The following is a 23,298-nucleotide window of genomic DNA, read 5'->3' on the forward strand; positions in this document are numbered from 1 at the left end:
GGGCTTGCAAAATGTCTCTTTCGTCAAAGGGTGGGAAAACTACCATTACTCCGAATCATTTGTCCATACTGCATGCAATAACTTTGCAGGAATGTCGCGTTTTTGAGTGCTATGGAGTGAAGATAACATTAATGAATCTCAACCAAGCAACAGCAGCGCGGCTAACGTTAGCGCTTCATCTGTTAATATTGAAGGTAAACTCTAACAGTCTATTGTGTTAGTGCCATTTGTTTCATTGTGTAAACCAGCTTTCACTTTTTGTTTATGTCAGTTTTATTTTTAGTTCAAGGTGAATACACTTGTAAAAAAAAAAAACAGCACTGTAATTGGCATGTTCAAATATAATTTAGCACAGCGGTTCTCAAACTCTGGTATATCAAGGACACCTAAACTGCCACAAATTAGACCAGGGAGGGATCCCTTTTTGATAAGACTATTTTCCAGGCTCCCCTATCTGATAAGATTTTTGAGTTTAGATGTTTTATTAAAAAAATTGTATGAAACCCATTACCAAATCAGTCATACATTCTGTTACTTATGGTTGGAATTATAGTCAAAACAAATTTGTTGGGACCCCCTGGCACCCCATCAAGAAAAAGGATCCCTAGGCTGAGGGTCTGGACCCTACTTTGAGAGTTTGTTGACCTATTCTTAGGTTTGTTTTTGGTTATTTAAAACAGGTAAATGTATACATACATACTGTATATGCTGTGCAACGTCTATTCAGAGAATATTATATAAAAGAAAATGAATGTAAATAAACTCGTTTGTACTCTTTTTTTCCTTGCCCAAAAATTATCGATAAGAGAATCGATAATAATAATAATAATAATAATAATAATACTTCAATTTTTTATAGCGCTTTTCTATATACCCAAAGTCGCTTTGACATTTTAGGACAAGCATGACAAGACAACACTAAAATATAACAAAAAGGGTCGGACAAACAGACAAACAGAACATTATATAAAAAAGAAAAGTAGCAACTAGTCTATTAGTGGAGGGGAGGGAGCAGGGGATGGTCAGGTAAAGGCGAGGTTGAACAGGATGGTCAGGTGAAGGCGAGATTGAACAGGTGGGTTTTGAGGGAGTGTTTAAATAGTTCTATGTTGGGAGCCAGGCGGATGGGGAGAGGGAGGTCGTTCCAGAGGGAGGGTGCAGCGGCAGAAAAGGCCCTGTCGCCCCAGGTCTGGCGCTTAGTCCTGATGGTTTTGAGAGTGTTTGCGCCGGCGGACCTGAGGCAACGGGTAGGGGCGTGGAGGGGGAGGAGGTCAGAGAGGTAGGAAGGGGCCAGGTTATTGAGAGCTTTGAAGGTGATGAGTAGTATTTTAAAGTTGATCCTGTGTTTGACCGGGAGCCAGTGGAGGTTTCGGAGGACCGGGGTGATGTGTTCATAACGGCGGGTGGAGGTGAGCAGGCGAGCGGCAGAGTTTTGGACATATTGAAGTTTATTGAGGACAGTGTTTGGGGAGCCATATAGAATGCTGTTACAGTAATCCAGTCTGGAGGTTATGAGGGCATGAATCAGAGTTTGGGTGGAGTCGAAGGACAGAGAGGGCCGGAGGCGTGCAATGTTCTTGAGGTGGAAGAAGGCGGTTTTGGTGACGTGGTTGGCGTGGGGTAAGAAAGAGAGGGTGGGATTTAAGATGATACCAAGGTTACGGACCTGGGTGGAGGGGGTGATGGTGGAGCCGTCAATGTTGAGGGAGAAAGTCTGGGCTGAGTGGGTGAGGTGTTTAGGGCCGATAATGAGTATTTCAGATTTATTGCAGTTGAGTTTGAGAAAATTTTGTTGCATCCAAGATTTAATATCAGCAAGGCAGATGGTGAGAGTGGAGTGAGTGGCTGAGGTGATGGTCTTAGATAAGGAATCGAATCGATAAGAAAGAATCGTTATGGAATCGGAATCGTTAAAATCTTATCAATTCTCATCCCTACTGCCGAGTCAAGGACAGGTAAACCAGCCAGTAGAAACCATGCCATAGATAACTGGAGTTATGTGAGGTTAATTAGCTACTGCGACTTATGCCATAACCAACTTGGATTCAAGCTGATTCAAGGTTAATTAGCTAGTGCGACTTTCACCATACGTAGCTGGGGCTCTGCACGTGAGGTGAATCAGCCAGAAACGCCACAAGTAACGGATTCAGAAATATGTAGCTTTAATTAGCCAATATGATGCATTCTACTAGAAGCTGGAGTTCAGAGGGAGTGTCAGGGGAAACTGATGTAGCCAAAGTTACTTTTTCTATACTGTAGGTAAAGGTTAAGATATTTTCATTTCATAATATTTTTGTCTTGTTTTGTTACCCGTAAAGGTGTGATGGAAAGGGGAGGTGCCCACTGGTGGCATCAAACCATTTCTCAAAAGGGAGCGACAGATGTCCTGGGACCTACAAGTACCTGGACATCTCTTACAGCTGCGTTACTGAAAGTGATGATGAAGACTAGAAACTATAGTTTGAATCACTTGTGTTGTTACTTTACTGTAAATTAAAGCCATTTTAGCTGAGCCGTGTTGTCCATTTTCTATTGATCATTGTAACTTGAAGTTAGCAAGTAATCGGTTGCTACGCAACACCTAAAACTACATGTTTTCTATTAACAATTACCATTTCGGGGGGGAACAAGATGGCGCTGTAGAGTGAACAGCATTGTAAGCCAGCTCCAGTGGCATTTATCAGAGTTTATATATTAATCTATCATGTCTGGACAGTAAAAGTACGGAATTGTGTAGGGGAGGTACTCTAACATGAGTCTAGATCATTATTTTCGCCAAAATTCAGAAAGCATGAAAAAAACATCGAAGAAAGTGGTGAAGACTACTCCTGAGGGAACTGGTGTTAGCGGTGAACTAGCGGTTGCTAGCCCAGGGATGGAGCCAAATAATATTCAAGCTTTGGACAACATCACTGACAAACTCACTATGGTGATCGACACAAAAGTTTCCACAGTCTTAGAGGCCATTAAAGAGCAGACAGCACAGTTGCAAGCAATTGCAGCACGCGTAGGAGAGGCTGAAAAACGAATTTCTGATGTCGAGGACACAACTATAGCCTCAGAAGCTAGGATAGCATCCCTTGAAAAACAAGTGCGCGACATGTTTGAGCACATCGATGATCTTGACAACCGAGGTCGTAAATGCAATGTGCGTGTGGTTGGCATACCAGAAGGCTCCGAAGGGACAAATCCAGTGGAATTTTTAGAAACGTGGATACCAGAACACCTTCAAATGACTGTGAAAGATGGTCGTTTAAAGCTTGACAGGGCTCACAGATCATTGGCACCGAAACCCAGTCATAACCAGCGTCCAAGACCATTTATACTGAAGTTTCACAACTTTCAAGACAAACAGCGGGTAATGGATGCGGCACGGCGGCTCGGATCTCGAGGTAAAGATGATGCTACGGCCAGAAAGCCCAAAGTTTCCTTCTTCAATGACTACTCGGCAGAAGTGGTTCGGCGGCGTAAGGCATTTGATGACACGAAGACCCGACTAAGGAAAATGAACGTGATCTATGCATTGCTCTATCCGGCTACTTTAAGGGTGACAGTCGATGGTAAGCAGAAGAGATTCGACTCTCCGAAAGATGGCGCATTACTCGCACAGTCATTAGAAGGACGCAAAGGTATGCCAGACTGAAGACTGGACTCAGACACTGATTTTTGAAGATTAATGTTTGAGTTTATCTATACATAGACTTTATATTCTATTTGCCAAGTATAGCCACTGTGAGTAGGCTGACGTGTTGTTGTTGTTTTTTTTTGACGATGGTGGTGAGGAATGAAGATTGGGTGGCAAGCTCTTTAGTCTTGCCGTGGGCGATGTTTGGAACTCCCTGTAGGTTAGGTAGCAGGGACAACCCCCTTGAAAATTTAAGTTTAATTTGTTTATTTTTGTATAGTAGTTCTTGTTCACATTACTTTTTTTGTTTTTCTTCTCTTGGCTCAGTGACTGCACATGTCGTATTATATGTTTTAGGATTCATGTTCTCAGCATACTCATAAATAAAAATAAATAAAGTTGGCCTATATGGCGAGTAATAAGTTACGTCTATGTACATGGAACATAAAAGGGGTTCATAGTCCTGTTAAAAGAAGAAAAGTACTGCGTTTTTAAAAAAAAGGGCATATTGATATTGCTCTCCTGCAAGAAACGCACTTGGATGATGAAGAGCATCTCAAATTGCAGAAGGAAGGTTTTAATCAGGTGTTTTTTTCCTCATTCACCTCAAGAAGTAGAGGAGTGGCTATATTAGTGAGAAGGAACTTGCAGTTTTCATTGCTGGACTGTATTAAAGATAAAAGTGGCCGATATGTTATTGTAAAGGGCATCTTGCAAGGTACAGTTATATCTATACTGAACGTGTACTACCCTCCTGCTCACCCCTCTGACTTTACAACTAAGGTATTCTTGGACTTTTCTGAGATTCAGTCAGATATTGCCATTGTAGGTGGAGATTTTAACTGCATACTAAACCCACTTATTGATAAATTACCTTCTAAAGCTATGTCTCTTTCACCACAGGCTAAGGCACTCTGTTCTATTTGTGAGGATTTAGGATTTGTTGATGTTTGGAGAACAATTCACACTTCTGATAAAGCGTATACTTTCTTTTCTGCACCTCATGGCTCTCACAGTAGGATTGACTACTTTTTCTTGTCAGGTCTCGCGATGCACAGGGTTTTGTCTTGCTCTATTGGTAGTATTTTGATTTCTGATCATGCCAAGGTAATTTTGGACCTCTCCATCAAGGGTGTAAATAGTGGAGTTCTGGAGACTGAACACATCAATCTTGAAAGATCATACATTTGTTACTCATTTTACCACTGAATTTCAGTATTTTATCTCCATTAACACTCGATCCACAGACAACCCGGCCTTATTATGGGAAACTGCTGAAGCATATGCTAGGGGGTTGATTATTTCCTTTTCAGCAAGTAAAAAAAGAGAAAAGCAGAATCTGTTAATGGCTGAACTTAAAACTAAAGAAAATGCTTATGTTGAGTGCCCATCTCCCACTATTTTGACAGAAATATCTGCAATTAGAACAACCTTAGACAACCTTTTAACACAAGATGAGGAAGTCAAAGTCAGATTTATTAGACAAAAGTTTTATGAACATGGGGATAAACCTGGGAAATACCTAGCATATCTCACAAAAAAAAGAGCAGTCACAAACCATTGCAGCCCTTTGTGATGCTCAAGGCAGCCGTATATATGATAATAAGCTTATAAATGACAACTTTAAGATATTTTATCATAATCTCTATAGTTCTGAGCAGCCAAGGGATGCGTCTGTTCTGATGGATAAGTTCTTTGACCAGCTAAACTTGCCCACTATACCATCAGAACATAAACTTGCTCTTAATTCACCCATTTCCAGAGAAGAGGTGTTTAATGCCATAGGAACTCTTCAGAATGGGAAAGCTGGTGGACCGGATGGGTACAGCAGTGAATTTTACAAAGAGTTTTCAGGCGTATTAGTAGACCCTTTAGTCAGCATGTTTAATGATGCTTTCTCAAATAAAGAGTTACCCCCGACCTTGAAAGAAGCAAATATCTCACTCATACTGAAAAAGGGGAAATGTCCTGAGTCCTGTGCCTCTTATAGGCCCATATCCCTTCTAAATGTAGACAGGAAGATCTTGGCAAAAATGTTGGCTATACGCCTTGAAAGTCTCCTACCTAAAATTATAAAAGAGGATCAAACTGGTTTCATAAAGGGGAGAAACTGTTACGTCCAGTCCAGTTTATTAAGTTAAGTTTGTTGCGATAGATCATTTATTCTTGTGTCCCATGTTGTGATTGTTTACTCACCTCTCCTCTCGTTTCAGACTCCTCACTCCCTGCCTCATGTGTGCTCCATCTTGTTGATTGTCTGCCCCTCCCTGATTGTGTTCACCTGTTCCTCATCACCTAGTGTATTTAGTCTGTGTTTTCCTGTGGCTCGTTGCCAGTTCGTCTTTGTTTCCCCCGTGTCTCAAGAGTTCCAGCGTTTTCCATGATTTCCAAAGTTCTAGCGATAACGACCCTTGCTTGTATAATCGACTCCGTGTTTGCCTTCTCCTTGCCGGTACCTTTGCCTCCACAACCACCCATCTGGATAACGACCCTGGACTGTTTACTCGACTCCGTGATTGCCTCCTCCTTGCCGGTACCTCTGCTCTGTCTTACCGTGTACCGAACCCGTTCAGTAAAGATTGTTATTCTGCATCTCTGTCTCCGAGTCGAGCATTTGGATCCTACGTTTCCACGTTCGTTACAGAAACTCTTATAACAATGTTAGGCGTCTTCTTAATATCATTCAGGTCTTCCAACGTAGACAAGTTGATGGTTTAGTGCTTTCTCTGGATGCAGAGAAGGCCTTTGACCGAGTTGAATGGTCATATTTATTTTACTGCTTGGAGAAATTTGGTTTAGGGGATAATTTTATTAGATGGGTCAAGGTCTTGTACGATAATCCTCAAGCAGCCATTCTTGCTAATGGACTGAGGTCTGACGGTTTCCCTGTGCATAGAGGAACAAGGCAGGGCTGCCCATTGTCCCCCCTGTTGTTTGCCATGGTTATTGAACCATTGGCAGAGGCCATAAGGACAATACCCTCCATCCAGGGCTTACAAATAGACAATGTACATCATAAGATAAGCCTTTATGCCGACGATGTCTTAATTTAATGTCTGTCTTGTCAATACAATTGTCTCTAGGCGCTTGGACAGACATATGTACTGCTATCTTTTCCTTCTGTTACAAATTATGTCTTCCTCTTCAGGTTCCAATGTAATCCATATCCACACTGCCAGTTACGGGCGGAGAGATAAAACCACCTGCTCTTCTGGATGCCCTGCAAATCAACTCAGCAAGACCGACTGCTCTGCATCTACAACACTCCCTATAGTAAGGGAGAGGTGAGTTAACTACAACGCTCCCTATAGTAAGGGAGATGTGAGTTAACTACAACGCTCCCTATAGTAAGGGAGAGGTAAGTTAACTACAACGCTCCCTATAGTGAGGGAGAGGTGAGTTACGGACATGTGAACTCATGTTTCATCAACAGCAAACCAGTTTTACAGTGAAAATGGGTTTCTGCATCTTCAGCCCTACTGAGTAGTGAAGGCAGGCCATCAGGTCTGGTGAAAGTGTAAAAGTATTTTTCCAGTTGGGCCTGAAACCTTCAATTACCTTGTTGTTGTTGTAGGAAAAAGCCAATCATTTTAACAACTCATTTAACCTATTTGTCCTTGCTTTAAAGATGTGAAGGAAGAACGACATGCCTTCTGCAGGCCTCAAACAGCATCTTCGATGATCCGTGTTTTGGCACCTACAAGTACCTTGACATCTCCTACAGCTGTGTTCCTTCAAGAAAGCACAAAGGCCACAAAGAACAGGGACGTGGAGAGAATGACAGGTCTCATGCACAGGGACGTGGAGAGAATGACAGGTCTCATGGACAGGTCTCTTAAATGTAATGTAATTATAATAAACTGCCATTAGTAGGCTAAAAATATGAGTCTGAAAATATGAGCCTGTTTCACATTAATTAATTAGCCTACACATTGTCATCTTTATCACAATGCAATGTCTCTGTCTCACCTGCTGGTTTGCTTCTTTGTAACTAACTCTGCAAAGATGTGCTCCCCTTTGCTGCCTCTCTCTCCTGAATCTTTCTCTTTTCCGTAAGCATTCTAGCTTCTACCGCACTCTACACTGATGAATGAGCTGCAGATAGATGGACCCGCCAGCCAAAACATCGATCCTAATGCATCTCAGGCTTGAGTCATGTTTGATAAACCTTTACAAATATATGCTTGCTGAAACTGCTTGAGTCATGTTTGATAAACCTATATAAATGTATGCTTGCTGAAAACTGCTTTAATAGTGAAATGTGCTTACATACTGTGTGAAATGTGCATACTGTGTGTACCTGCTGTAGAACAATGTATGTGTTTAAGTGTGCTGAAATATTCTTGAGTGTCTATTGAAATGTGCAAGGCAGAGAAAGAGTGCCTTTTTAGCGTGTTAGTAGAGTAGTTAACTTTTGTATGTATCTTTTGTCCTCTTTGTATTAAACCTTTGAGGAGCTTGTTAATACAAAACCTCGCTTCTGAGTCTTTTAATGGAGTGAGTTCTCTCCCCGCGTCTTACCGACACACCTCCCTTTATAGGCTACACAAAGTCTAATTCAGCAGTCTTCTCCAAAATGTCTCTGCCTAATTGCCAGACACCTTCGGTACAGGGAGACTGACGACTGCGTGGAAAAGGTGAGTTGCTTCTCTCTCTCATTAAGAAGGGAGTACGTTTAGGTGGTCTCCTGGTGTACCCAGAGGTCCCTTCTCGTACCTTGACTTTAAGGAAAATACTATAGGGCTTGGTATACTGTGACAAGGGTTCCGTATTGAAAAGTCTAAAAAAGTTGCGTGGTCTATAACCGCGAGGGTTGACCGTGAAAGCACTTGAAACGGTTTAGCACTTGAAACGCACACGGTAATCTTTGTAGGTGGACACAACTAAGCGAAAACTCTACAACACTTAACAACACCCAAAACAGTGATAGGATTTAGGCATTTAACTATTTTGAATGAAATAATTCATGGGATGCATTACTTCCATCATTTATTATTTTTGTTAAAACGAAATGTTAGAAACTAACCATGAGCAGACGTGTAGCTTAGTCTTCCTACCAAAAAATTAGCATGTGATAGCGGGCTGGTTGTCTGGTAGGCAAACTGAGCCTGGATCTATGAAGATTTTAATTCATTTCATAAAACTAGATGATGATGTTCGTTTGTTCATTTCTACAACTTAAAATTCACCTTTTCTGACAATGTCAAAGCAGTTGCTCATCGACACAGAAGAATATAACCGTGACCGTCTCTTGAGGCAAAGAAATGCAGGCAGTCGCGTGCAGTAGCCTAGAGTAAACAGAGTAGGGGGCATGCCCAAACAAATTACTTTGCCCTCCCCCTACTGACTTTCACTCTCGTTGCCCATAGGCTTATCGATTGGAAGTGAATAAGGCTACTTTATGAAATATTTGTGGCGATTTTTTTTATCTAGGCCGACATGAAATTCTGCAGCTGTTTAAATGTACTATTCAATTACTATTTTTTTTATTTAATGTTTTTCTCCCTCGGAGGGGCCTTTTGACTCGAGGAGGGCAAACAAACAGGCAGTTGCCCGGGCAACCTTAGCCACCCCCTGTGCACGTCCCTGCTAAACGATATAATTCAGAACAGTATAGTTTAAACCCCTAACACAGGGGTACTCAATTAGAAACCCAAAAGGTCCACTCTCCAAATTTCCATTCAGGTCAGGGTCCGGAACAGTAACGGTCAAAATCCAAAAACATAACTCCAACAAAAAAGTTCGAACTATGCACAAAAGGTGATGTGGTCTGGCCTGATTTGTGTGAAAGGTGACACCTTTTTGTGCGTTAAACTTGGGCATTAAAGATGTGAGGGCCAGGCGGAGGCACTGATTTAAGTAATCATTAGTGAGTGTGCTCCTGTATTTGTTTTGCACCATATTCATGGTTGATAAGGCAGACTCACAACAGTATGTTGAGGTATGCACGCTCTTGTTGCGTGGCTGATTTAACTATTATACTGCATGTTATGATGATTGCAGTTGGTTTATTTTTCTGGCCCTTACCTCAGAGTTCTGGGGGTAATTTTGTTCAAAGTGTGCATGCTTTGTTTCATAGTGACGTTTCACGTTACCACTTTTGACAAGGGCAACCGTCTCGCTGCAGATTAAACACATCGGTGTTGTGCTCCCCACAGGCAGCACAAATGCATAGGCTACTTGTCAGTCCACTCTCTTAAATTCGCGATTTTTGGAATCAACTTTTTTGTGAAGTAGAGTTGTTGAGCGGCAGAGGCAGTAACCATGAGAAGGTGTTTTAAGTAGTCCAAAAGGTGCAGATTTATTAAACTGCCGGCAGGTGACAGACAGAACGAACTTTAACATGTAACACTAACAAATTTTCCCAAAACAAACAAAGGCAGGCAGACAGACACTTAATAACACTGACTAGCAGTTATAGCTTCTTAACCAAAAGCAATAGGCATCCTCTCAAGACAGAGGTCCAATCTCCACTCCCCTGCCATTCCCTGGATGCAGGTTATATTTACTTAACTCCTCCTCCCCGGAGTTAACCATCAATCAGTAATCAATTATCTAAACAGACAACAATTCTACATATCAAAGTTGTATCAAGCATACAATACTTTACATTGAGCATCATTGTAGTGGCAAAATTTCAGGCTTATATTGTCGTTGTTAACTTTAACCACTTATTCATGTGTGCAGGATGAAAGGTTTTTCTGACTCATATCCATAGCTAGCAATTTCTATCGTTCTTTATCCACAGTTTCTACTCACAAGACCCAGATGACTGACCGTTGATGTCTTTTATTTCCTTGCTCTTCACCAAAGAACAGAATCTCCACTTGCAGTAGTAGTAAATAAACACAATATCACACTAAAATAATAATTGCAAAACTTCGTTGACGGATGATGGTAAAAAAGCTGTATGCTTCCCAGCTACACACATGTCTATCTGATCTAATCAAACATTCTCATATCACTTACGTCACATGTGCCGCACAGGATCTACATTATCCAATATCAATTCGCCATTCACATTTACCATTCATTACAGATTTTACATCACTAACTGTCAGATGTTCACTCAAAATAAATTCTTAATTAAATTAAATATTGTAAATTAAATATTCAAATGCAAAATATTTTCCTATGATTTGGCTCCTACATTTCCAGCCCCTAATTGGAAGGCATGCAGACTGATATTACTCACTTATCAATAAAGAGCCAAATAAATCCAACTCAAACATTAGGTATCACTTGTCAATCAAACCTTAGATGCAGTAAATATACCTACTAAGCAATATCACAAATTACTGTATACATAATAAACAAAAACTTATACAGTACAATATTCACATTTTTTTTTTTTTAAACACTCACTCAAGTGTCCATTTCACAAATCAAGCAAAGTTTGTCCACGGGTCTTTCCAAAGTATTCGTCTTCGTTTTGATGAGGACACGCCTTACAAGTCCTTTGGCGTCAGGCATGACCTGGAGAACTCGTCCCAACACCCACGAACTCCGCAGTGCTGAATCATGAACAATCATAACAATGTCCCCAGCGGCCAAGTTCTTCTTTCTCTGAGTCCACTTTTGCCGCTCCTGAAGCATGGGTAGGTACTCACGCACCCACCGCTTCCAAAACAAGTCAGCAAGATATTGCACTTGCTTCCATCGTCGGCGAGTGTATGAGTCTTCCTTGTTGAACAGTCCAGGGGGCAGAACTGGCTGTTTCTTCATTAGTAGCAAATGGTTAGGAGTCAATGCTTCTAGATCCATAGGATCATCAGTTGCTGTAGTCAGTGGCCTGTTGTTTAGTATTGATTCCACTTCACACATAAGTGTCTGTAAACACTCATCACTGACTGTTTGCTCCTTGAGTACAGACCTCAGAACTTTTCTGACAGATCTGATCTGTCTTTCCCAGATCCCTCCAAAGTGTGACCCAGCGGGTGGATTAAATATCCACTGGATTCCTTTTTGCATGAGTGAATCTTGGATCTTTGACTGGTTCCATTGCTGGATGGCTTCACGCAGCTCACACTCAGCGGCAACTAGGTTGGTACCGTTATCTGAGCGCATAACGGATACCTGTCCTCTTCTGCACACAAAGCGTCTGATTGCATTTAGACATGAATCAGTGTCCAATGAGTGCGATATTTCAATGTGCACTGCCCTTGTGGTAAGACAGGTGAACAATGCACCATACTTCTTTACAGTGCTGCGGCCTTGCTTCACATCAAAAGGCCCAAAATAATCAACCCCAACATTTGTAAAGGGTGGTTTGTCAGGGAGAAGTCTGTCTTTGGGTAAATCTGCCATTTTCTGTCCAAGGGGTTGACCTTTGACTTTTCTGCAAATCACACACTTTGACAGAAACTTCCTCACCACTGAGTTAGCTGAGGGAATCCAATATCTCTGGCGCACCTGTGAGAGCATGTAAAGTCTTCCGCAGTGCCCAATCTTCTCATGAATGTCTTGCAATATCAATGTGGTGACATGCAAGTCCTTTGGGATGATAGCTGGATGCTTTACATGCTCCGGCATTGCAGCAGCAGATAGACGACCTCCAACTCTCAGTACTCCATTCTCAATGATTGGATCAAGCTTCCTCAAGTGACTAGTTTTCTTCACACCAATGCCTTTCTTAAGCAGGCAGATTTCTTCTTGAAACGTTTCACCTTGGCAGAACTTGATAATCTCCATTTCCGCTGTTGTCAAGTCCTCCACTGTGAGGACAGTCTTTGTCTTCATCAATTTGTCACTTTGTTTGTTCTTATTGACTATTGTTTGTTTACACTTGTGACTTGTCTGTGAGTCTCTCTCCTGCAACGTTGTAGAAGGAGATCTTTGAGTTTGAGAACCCACGCCACAGCTCTTTTCACCCGGTACCAGCTGGAGTAGTGGTTCAACAGTTTGTTCACAGCATGTACATCTTCAGATGCGTCTGTGAGGTTAACTGTGGCTGTGTGTCTCACTTCATTGTCATTGTCTTCATTAACCCTTGTATCATCAAGTCTGCCTGGCCATTGAAATTCTGTTTTTTTGAGAAATGCTGGACCATGAAACCAGCTCAAATTCTTCATGAACTTGGTCGGCATAAGCCCTCTGGAAGCACAATCAGCGGGATTAATTGAAGTATTGACATATTTCCATTGCTCAAGCTTAGTCGACTCTCTGATGACAGCAATGCGATTAGCAACGAAGGTTTTGAAGCGAAGCTTTTCATTCTCTATGTATTTCAACACAGTCGTGCTGTCGGTCCAGAATGTCGAGTTAATGAGATCCATTTGAAGCTCTTTCCTCAACATCTTGTCTGTGTTCACAGCAACCACTGCTGCAGTCAGTTCCATTTGTGGAATAGTGGTCTGCTTCAGTGGTGCCACCCGTGATCTTCCCATCATGACAGCACAGTGAACACTTCCATCCCTAGTTTTCAATCTCAGGTAAGAGACAGTTCCGTATCCACTTTCACTTCCATCAGAAAAGTGGTGGAGCTGTGCAGTTTCAACAGGTCCAAACTCTGATGGTCTCACACATCTGGGTATGGTTACAGCTGACAACTGGTGTAGCTCTTGAAGCCAAGCATTCCACTTCCTACTCAACTGATCTGGAATCTCATCATCCCAAGCAAGACCTTCTTTGCACAGTTGTTGCATGAGCGTCTTTGCGGGAAGAATTGCAGGGGCAAGAAATCCCAGCGGATCATAGATTGAGCTTGTGACTGAGAGAATTCCTCGTCTTGTGATAGGCTTGTTTTTGACATTGATCTTGAACTTGAACTTGAATGAGTCTGATTCTGTGCACCATAGCACACCCAATGCTCTTTCCGTTGGTAGCACATCATGAGATAAGTCCAAGTCTCTGACATCCTTGGCTCTCTCACAGTCAGGAACAGAGGCAAGTAAGGCCCGGCTGTTACTTGTCCATTTTGTCAGGTGAAATCCTCCACTTGCACATAGGGCTGTGAGATCTTTGCACAATTCGACTGTTTGAGCTTCATCTGCAACTGATTTCAAACAGTCGTCTACATAAAAATTCTTCAGAACTGTGTCCACAGCCTCATGTGACGACTTGCTACGGTTCTCCTCTGCTGTTCTTCGGAGTGCAAAATTTGCACAACTTGGAGAAGAAGTCGCACCGAAAAGGTGAACAGCCATCTTGTATTGAGCGATGTTCTGGCTTAGGTCTCCTGCTGGCCACCATAGGAAGCGCAGTAGGTCTGTGTCATCTTCAGGAACTCACTTGATAATACATCGCTTCTACATCAGCAATCATAGCGACTGGTTCTTGCCTGAAGCGAGATAACACTCCAACAAGCGAGTTGGTCAAATCCGGTCCTTGTAGAAGCTCATTGTTAAGTGAGACTCCTTGATAGCTGGCTGCACAGTCAAACACTACGCGGAGCTTCTTCTTTTGTGGATGGTATACCCCATGGTGGGGAATATACCACACTTTACCATCCTGGCGGTTCAGCTTTGTCTCTGGCACTTCAGTGGCATATCCTTTGTTCAACATGTCATTCATGAATGTAACATATTCTTCATGGAACGTAGGATTCTTCGCCATTGTCCTTGCTTGGAGTCACTTTCCATGGCTCCAAGATGCTGTATTCTTTGGTTCCAATGAGAAGTTCCACATCTGCATCAATGTGAGGCAGTCTTACTTCACTGAGGTATGGCCATTTCTCAACCTCCTTCTGTAGTGGTACATTCTCTCTGGATACAGGAATCCTTTTCTGAGTGAAGACTTTCGATAGAGCAATGAAGTTGTTGTCTTCTATACCGCTAACTTCCAAATCAGTGAGGATATAGCTCTCTACTCGCCTTCTAGCATTGATAGTGCTCAACATAAGCTCAGTTCGTCTTCCTTGAACATTCAGTTGCCTTGCTAGAGCTTCAGTACAGAATGACGCGGAGCTGCCTAGGTCCATGAATGCGTAGACTTCCACAGCTTCATCACTCCTTTTGGATTTAATTCTAACCGGCACAATGGCAAGCACACAACTGTCTCCAGCCCCAGTACAGGCACTTGACTCTTGATAGACACCTGCTGGTGCACTGGCTGCACTGCTTTTGCTGACCTCAGTTTCACTTGGCTTCCCCTTTGCACTTTTCTCCTGGCTTGAGAAATGCAGCATACTGGGATGCTTCAGAAAACACATCTCACATGACATCTTCTTTTTACATTCCCTGCTCAGGTGGCCTTTGAGTAAGCAACCAAAGCAGAGCCCATTTTTCTTCAAGAATGTCACTCTGTCTTTGTGTGGCTTCTCTCTTATTTTATGACATTCTTGCAGTGTGTGGTTCCTTTCACAAAATATGCACGGTTTTGTAAAGGCACATTTGAATGACACATCAGTCTTTGACTTTGATGACTCACCTTGATCATCACTATCTTCAACTTGTTCCACTTTAGTAGCAAAGCTACTTCCTTGCTTCCCCTCTTTCCTGTACTTGCTTCCTTGTTGACTCTTCATTGTGGTTTTATTTTCATTCACTGACAGGTCAAGATCTCCAAAGAGAGGATCAGACATGATCTTTGCTTGCCGTTCAACAAAGTTTACCAGCTCTGCAAACCTGGCTCTTCTACTTCGCTTCTCCTGGATATCGAAAGCATAAACTCTCCATCGCTCCCTGGTTCTGAATGGCAGTTTCGCAATGATGGCCCTCATATTTGTGGGGTTGTCCATTTCTTCCATATAATCAATGTCTTCCATAACATTACGACAACTCACAAGGAACACTGAGAAAGCATTTAGCGCCTTTGCATCTTCAGATTTTATTTGTGGCCACTTGGAAGCCTTTTCAATCAACGCAGTAGCCACCTTCAACTAATTTCCATACTTCTCTTGCAGTAGTCTCAAAGCCTTTGCATATCCACGATGGTCAGGCATATGCTGACAGCTCCTCACAAGATCACGGGCCTCGCCTCTGGTGTACTGCTCCAAGAAGTATAGTTTATCAGCATTGCTCTCAGCACGGGAATCAATGGCATGTATGAAAGCTCTTATAAAGGATCTGAACTTCAGTGGGTCTCCCTGGAACACCTCTTTTTGGTAAGCGAAACAGCTGTTGGTTCCTTGCCAACAGCTCTGCAATGTCTGTCTGACGTTGCATCATGTGGTACATCTGTCTTGCTCCATCATGAGGTTGAGGCACAAGTCTAGGTTGGTTAGGGATAGGTGGTGGAACATCCGTCTGTCCAAAACCTGCTCCAAAAGCCCCAGCCAGGTTAGTAGTCAGATCATATGTTGGCTTCTTCGGTCTGGTCGATAGCAAACCTTGTAAGTCACCATGCCCTGGCTCACGTTTAAAACTGTCCAACAGCAATAAAGGTTCTTTTGTACCCGTCTGGGATTGAAGTTCTTCACACTCCTCATATACTTTCATTCTAGCAGTGGAAACGGCAAGAGCTGTATCAATCTCTAATCTTTCCTTTGCAGCTTTAATTTCAGTCTCCTTCAATTCTAATGCTTGTTTTTCTTGCAAAGCTGCTGCCTGTGCCATCAGAGCAGCTCTATTGGCTTCTTCTTTCATGCGGGCTGCAGAGGCACTTGACACCTTTGACACCCTAGACACACTGTCCAAAGGTGTTATCTCTGCATCACATGTTTTCGCTTCAATCCACCTTTTAACTTTAGCCATAAACTGCAAGCATTGTTCATTCTTTGATTGAAACCAAAACTGCTGGTCAACCTCCTTTTCTTCAGCATTGAGACATGATGCTACTACACAATTGCACTCATTAAGCTCTTCATATTGTTTCTTGTACACTTTAAATTCCTTTTGAATGTCATGTACAGCAGGCAATTCTTCACTGTTCAAAAGTAGCTCAATTTCGTTTGATTTTGCAGTCAATTGTGATAATGTACCTCTTCTGGCGTTTGTGAGAATATGCAGTCTATTCTCTGCTCCTTTAGCCGTCAGCGTCCTCTCACGAGTGTTGACAGGCACGTCGTCCTTTTCACTCATCATTGTTCGTTGATATTCCACAATGTTGCAGCTACTTCACTCACAAAGCCTTGTTTCAGTCTGACACAGCTGTCTTCGGTTATGACACAACACAAATCCTTACAATTCCATCCAAAACCCAGCTCAGTCACGTCCAAGTAGAATCAGCATAAAATCCCGTTTTGATAAGCACTTTCACTTAGCTCTTCTTAACGACATCAATGCATTCTTGATAACCGCGATGCTAAGCTCACTCCAATGCTTGCCGAGTCATCCACTTAGCTTCTTTGCTAGCTTCCAATAGCTTCAATGGGCGAACTTTTCCTAGCTCTTTGCAGTCCTTTGACTTACCAAACTTCTTCACTTTTAGCCAGCTTTCGACTCTAGCGAGCTTTTTTACTTTAATGTTGTGGCAACATTTCAGGCTTATATTTTCGTTGTTAACTTTAACCACTTATTCATGTGTGCAGGATGAAAGGTTTTTCTGACTCATATCCGTAGCTAGCTTGCAATTTCTATCGTTCTTTATCCACAGTTTCTACTCACAAGACCCAGATGACTGACCGTTGATGTCTTTTATTTCCTTGCTCTTCACCAAAGAACAGAATCTCCACTTGCAGTAGTAGTAAATAAACACAATATCACACTAAAATAATAATTGCAAAACTTCGTTGACGGATGATGGTAAAAAAGCTGTATGCTTCCCAGCTACACACATGTCTATCTGATCTAATCAAACATTCTCAAATCACTTACGTCACATGTGCCGCACAGGATCTACATTATCCAATATCAATTCGCCATTCACATTTACCATTCATTACAGATTTTACATCACTAACTGTCAGATGTTCACTCAAAATAAATTCTTAATTAAATTAAATATTGTAAATTAAATATTCAAATGCAAAATATTTTCCTATGATTTGGCTCCTACAATCATCATATGCACAAACATATTACTTTGGCTTCTGACAGCCAGTTACAATGTCCTTCTTCCATACGGAAGAAAACACCCGTCTCAAGTGGAACCGTCCATTATTTCCCGCTTCTGCGTGAATAAGGGAGATGTTTCCATATGCGCTCTGCTTCGGTTAGTTGCCGGTTAGGCTGCAGGTGAGCTCCGCGATTTAATTGCACTTTCTTTTTGTCCCATGCGTGCTCATTCGCACAGGCTCATAGTCCACCAAGCACTCACTCTATAAAGTTCGCTGCACACTTATTAATGAACCGTAACAATCCTCCGTCTTTCCCTGTGCTATTTATAGTGACGGTGCATATTTCGCTCCGTCACAGTCGGGTTTAGAGCACGCCATAATTTTCGTTTGCTGATGAACAGATACCGTTCACAAATCGATCTGCCCGCGTTGTTGCCATTGACACACACAACCTGCGTGACCCATAGAGCTCGCGGCCAACATTGAGTGAGAGAGTTGTCATAGTGATGTTATTATTACAGCTCCTGATTGGACCTCTGGATTGGACACGGAAGATAGAAACCACATCGAATAGGAAAAAAAATATATAGCACGAAATCACGCAACAATGAAAACTCGCTTGGATCATGATTTAAATTAAAATTTTGATTTTGGCTTCGGTCCACATTTGATTGCGTCTGGGTCCGGATCCGGACCGGGGTCCGCCTATTGAGTACCCCTGCCCTAACACATAACTGGGTGCATCTGGGAGTTTAAACCCCTAACACATAACTGGGTGCATCTGGGAGTTTAAACCCCTAACACATAACTGGGTGTATCTGGGAGTTTGCGGTCCTGTGACATCGGGTTTGGGGGGCCTGCCTGGAGCCATTAGTTGCCATGGTGATTAATCCCCTGGGGGTGCCACCAGGTATTCTTTAAAGTCTTACCTCTGATTGGTGGCACAATGTCTTGCCCCTCCTGTAAACCCCATCCCCATTGGTCTTGCCCCTCCTGTAAACCCCCTCCCCATTGGTCTAGCCCCTCCTGTAAACCCCCTCGCCATTGGTCTAGCCCAGTGTTTCTCAAAGTGTGGGGCCAGTGGGGCGCGATGAACGGGAGATTTATATTTTTTCTATGGCAATGCTTTCCTTTATAGACAATAGCTTTTGATTGACGTCAGCGTATTAATTGCAGCGGGACAATAAGCGGGTAGCGAGCGCCTTGCTCCTTTATTGATGTCAGGTGAAAACTTATGAGTAAAACGATAGTACACAAGAAACGGAAAATACTTAGAAGGTATCTTAACTAAACACAGCAAGTTACTATTAGATTAATTACACCAAGAATCAGAGCAACAGCAGATTACAGCACAGCTGGCTAATAAGTGCCAACGTTAGCCACCAACGGAGTTATGAATGAATGGTGTGCTAATGGTCACATATTAGAACGTAACGTATCTAAATGAATAATAATTACATTTTACGTTTCAACGAACTAACACAGTTCATAGAATTTAAACATAGGTCACTTAAACATATTTATCACAGTGTGAGACAGCGAAAAAACATAGTCATTGTTTTCCAGGGTACGAGGAAAAGCATAATTTAAAGCAGCACTAAGGAGTTTTTGGCTTGGAGCTCCCCCTAGCCGCGAAACCTGTTGAAATTAGCTTTCTTCCTTTATGACAAACTAGCGAGTCAACAACTTTGCTAACACAGTCAAACATCAAGCAAGTGCAAGACAAGACAAAGCAGGACAGTGAATAAACTACTTACTAATCCAGCAGAAAAATGGCTAGCTCTGAATCGAAATTACTACCCGATCCTAGTCGCGCATGCTCAGACACAAAGGACCAGGCGGCTCCAGAAATCCTACAGACTGCAGTAATTTCCCAACAGACCCCCGATGGCAATGGCGGAGAGGCCATTCTCCATATTAAAAGTAATTGTAGCGGCACAATTTTTTTCAAGCTGTTATTTTAAGGTAGAATTGTTACATAGTGTTACTTTAATAGAGGCTTACTAGATATGTGCGTTGCTAACTGTCACAGTTGTTCCCTATCCCACGAGACGGTTATGATGTCAAAGTAAAAGTCCGTCAACAGAAAGAAATAAAATACTGTGTGCGTGCAGGGATGGATTACCGAACGGGCCTATCGGGCCCACGAGCTCAGGGGGGCTCTAAACCAGAACCTCTGCGTGAAGTTGCTGTTATTAACTTTGCTTGCTGTCAATTGTTTTTAGACTTTGTGTTTCTTAATATCAGAGGTGGCTTAAATGTATCTCTTATTTGTGGTTGGAAGCGGTGTATTTTGTTACACGTCCTGACCCATGGTTTCATAATCCGTCCATGTGTGCATGTCCATAACAACAATACACTACAACATGAAACATGAAATCAATCCAAGCAATATGCATTTGCTGACCTAAATAAGATGCTATTTGTTATTACTTGAGGTTATTTCAATAATTGACCATTTTAAGCTTGGCCTACCATTTTATAGTTGCGATGAGGGACAGGTGGGGCTTGAAAAGGCCCCCTTGTTCAAAGTGGGGAATGACAGAAAAAGTTTGAGAACCACTGGTCTAGCCCTTCCTGTAAACCCCCTCGCCATTGGTCTTGCTTGTGTCCTCAGCCATGATTAGTTGTTTATTATTATTATTATTTTTTTTTCATCATTATTGCTGTTGACGTTGTGTTCTTAGATAAGTTATGTTGATTGGGAGGGCCTATTTCACTAACCAGAGGTATATATTTCCACTACAGTCTTAGACACTTCAGAGGAGCTACAGGGCTACTAGACTGTGTGTGTAATTATATATCTGTACTGCTATACTCTTAGATTGCATTTTAAGTATTTTAAGGCTACTCTGAAACTGCTCCAACTTGCCACCACCATTGGCTGAAGTTGGTTTCACTCAAAACAAGGATACTAATTGGTGGGTTGCATTTGAAGACACTCCCACAGCAATCAGGGCACTTTGTCAAGACAGAAACTGGGAGGGCCTTCAGCCGAGTGCAATCAGTGAGTATGCTACTTCCATAGGGCTGTTGCTGAAGCGTCAGCGGAAGTGTCAGCCCTCGTGCTCAGCCCTTTTCGTGTAAGACCTTTTTGGGTAAAGACGTGCAAGTCTACCTGTACAAGTCCACCGAAACAAGGCTCACAAACAAGGTAAACTTTTTTTGGATTCTGCCATAGCCATGTGTCACAGTAGCATCTCTGTTGTCACTGGTTGTCAAAAAAGATCTCAGCGCAGCAGACGGCAGCGCAACCTGGGTAACCTCCGCTCACTTCAACAAACCTCATCTGCTGTAACCTCTTTCTCTGTTGGCCTGTGGAACTGTCAGTCTGCAGTCAACAAAGCTGATTTCATCTCAGGTTATGCCAACCACCTCTCCCTGGGGCTCTTAGCTCTCAAGGAGACATGGATCAAACCTGAAAACAATGCTAACCCGGCAGCACTCTCCACCAACTATGCCTTCTCCCATACTTCCCGGCCATCTGGTCGTGGAGGTGGGACGGGGCTGCTGATTTCAGACAACTGGAAATTCACTCCACTGCTGCCTACAAACAGTTATGCCTCCTTTGAATATCATGCAATTATGGTAACTGCTCCTGTTAAAACTGATGTGATTGTTATCTACCGTCCACCAGTACAACTGGGTGATTTCGTCCATGAGCTGGACACCCTGCTGTCATCCATCCCTGAGCATGAGTGTCCAATACTCATCCTTGGCGACATGAACATCCACCTAGACAATCCCAACTCAGCTGACTTTCGGACCCTGGTTCACTCGTTCGACCTACAACAGGTCCCCACTCCTCCAACTCACAAAGCAGGAAAAGAGCTTGACCTCATCCTTGCTCGGAACTGCACCACGGACAACCTAACGGTAACCCCTCTGCATCTCTCTCATTGCTTCGATGTTCGGCTCATTGAGCAACCCTCTGTCCCCCCTCCGATGGTCTCGTTCCGGCGCAACCTCCGCAACCTCTCTCCCACCCACTTTTCCTCTCTGGTTTCTTCTGCTCTTCTTCTGCTCTTCGGAATCACTCTGCTCCACTCTGAGCTCATGCTTTGACAGTTTGTGTCCACTTTCCACCAGACCTGCTCGTTCTACCCAGTCTCATTCGTGGCTGAGTGATACCCTCCGAACGCAGCGCTCCAATCTCAGAGCGGCTGAGAGAAAGTGGCACAAATCTGCAGCACTGGACGATCTTGCAAGCTACCAGACACTGCTGGCCTCCTTCTCATCCAGCATCACTGCTGCTAAGAAGACTTTTTTCAATGACAAGATCAACGGTGCAACTGATGCTCGGAAACTATTCTCCACCTTCAAAACTCTTGCTCATACCCCTCCTCCTCCTCCCCCAGCTACTAACCTCACTGTTGATAACTTTGCTTCCTTTTCACAGAGAAAGTGGCAGCCATCGGGAAACAGTTCGACCAACTGTCTCCCCCCCCCCTAAGGGCGCAAACCGTCAATGGCTCATCATTTCCTTCTTTCACCCCCTCTCAGCGAGAGTGAGGTCTCCAAAATCCTAACAGGTAGCCGTCCAACTACATGCCCGCTGGACCCCATCCCATCCAACATCCTTCAAGCCATATCGACCTGCCGTCTTACCGGCAATAACACAGGTGATTATTGCTTCATTTAATTCTGGAACATTCCCTTCTTCATTTAAAGTGGCTCGGGTAACACCGCTGCTCAAGAAGCCGCCTCTCGATCCCACTCAGGTGGAAAAATATCGACTGGTCTCACTTCTCACGCTCCTATCAAAAACCATTGAGAGGGCAGCTTCCAAACAGGTCACAGAGTTCCTATCAAGGAACAATCTCCTCGATCCAAACCAGTCTGGATTAAAAAGCGGTCACTCCACCGAAACAGCCCTGTTGTCTGTGACAGAGGCCTTGAAAACAGCTAGAGCAGCAGCTCAATCCTCAGCTCTCGTCCTGCTTGACTTATCAGCTGCGTTTGATACAGTCAACCACCGCATCCTTCTGTCCATACTGTCAAGTATGGGCATTTCTGCCAAGGCGCACTCCTGGTTTGAATCGTACCTCACTGGGCGCTCGTTCAATGTGTCATGGCAAGGTCAGCTGTCTGTACCTCACCACCTCACCACAGGGGTGCCCCAAGGCTCGGTGATGGGACCACTTCTCTTTGTCATTTACACCACTTCGCTGGGCCCTATCATCCCGCTCGCATGGTTTTCCTATCATTGCTATGCCGGATGATACTCAAACTGTTTCTGTTCTTTCCCTCCTGAGGACACCACTGTCTCGGCGCGGATCTCGCGACTGTCTTGCTGATATATCCACATGGATGAAAACCACCACCCTCAGCTGAAACCTGGCCAAAACGGAACTGATGGTCTTTCCAGCCAAACAGGCCATCCACCACAACATCAGCATCAATATTGACTCCTTATCTCTTGTTCCATCCAAAACAGCAAGAAACCTCTGGGTCATTATTGATGACCAACTGACTTTCACGGACCACATTGCCTCTGTTTTTAGGTCCTGCCGCTTTGCGCTATTCAACATCCGCAAAATCAGGCCGTACCTAACCCAGTATGCCACCCAGCTGCTGGTGCAAACCTTGGTGAGTTCCCGCCTTGATTACTGCAACGCCCTCCTAACGGGCCTGCCGGCTTGCGTGGTGAAACCACTACAAATGATCCAGAACGCGGCGGCGCGTCTGGTGTTCAACCAACCGAAGAGGGCACACGTCACCCCGCTACTCATTGACCTCCACTGGCTGCCTGTAGCTGCTCGCATTAAGTTCAAGTCACTTATGCTTGCCTACAGAG

General features: G+C 43.3%; 1 protein-coding gene across 1 annotated transcript in view; it reads left to right on the forward strand.

Moving 5' to 3' along the window:
• Nucleotides 1-3,361: 3,361 nt before the first annotated feature.
• Nucleotides 3,362-23,298, forward strand: part of LOC116223881 — a 43,838-nt gene continuing 23,901 nt past the window's right edge. The window contains exon 1 of the mRNA XM_042709975.1: nt 3,362-3,629. Within this exon, the coding sequence (XP_042565909.1) occupies nt 3,362-3,629 (268 nt within the window). The remainder of the gene's footprint in view (nt 3,630-23,298) is intronic.

The sequence above is a fragment of the Clupea harengus genome, chromosome 15 (genome assembly GCF_900700415.2).
Source record: "Clupea harengus chromosome 15, Ch_v2.0.2, whole genome shotgun sequence".
Taxonomy (NCBI): Eukaryota; Metazoa; Chordata; class Actinopteri; order Clupeiformes; family Clupeidae; genus Clupea; species Clupea harengus.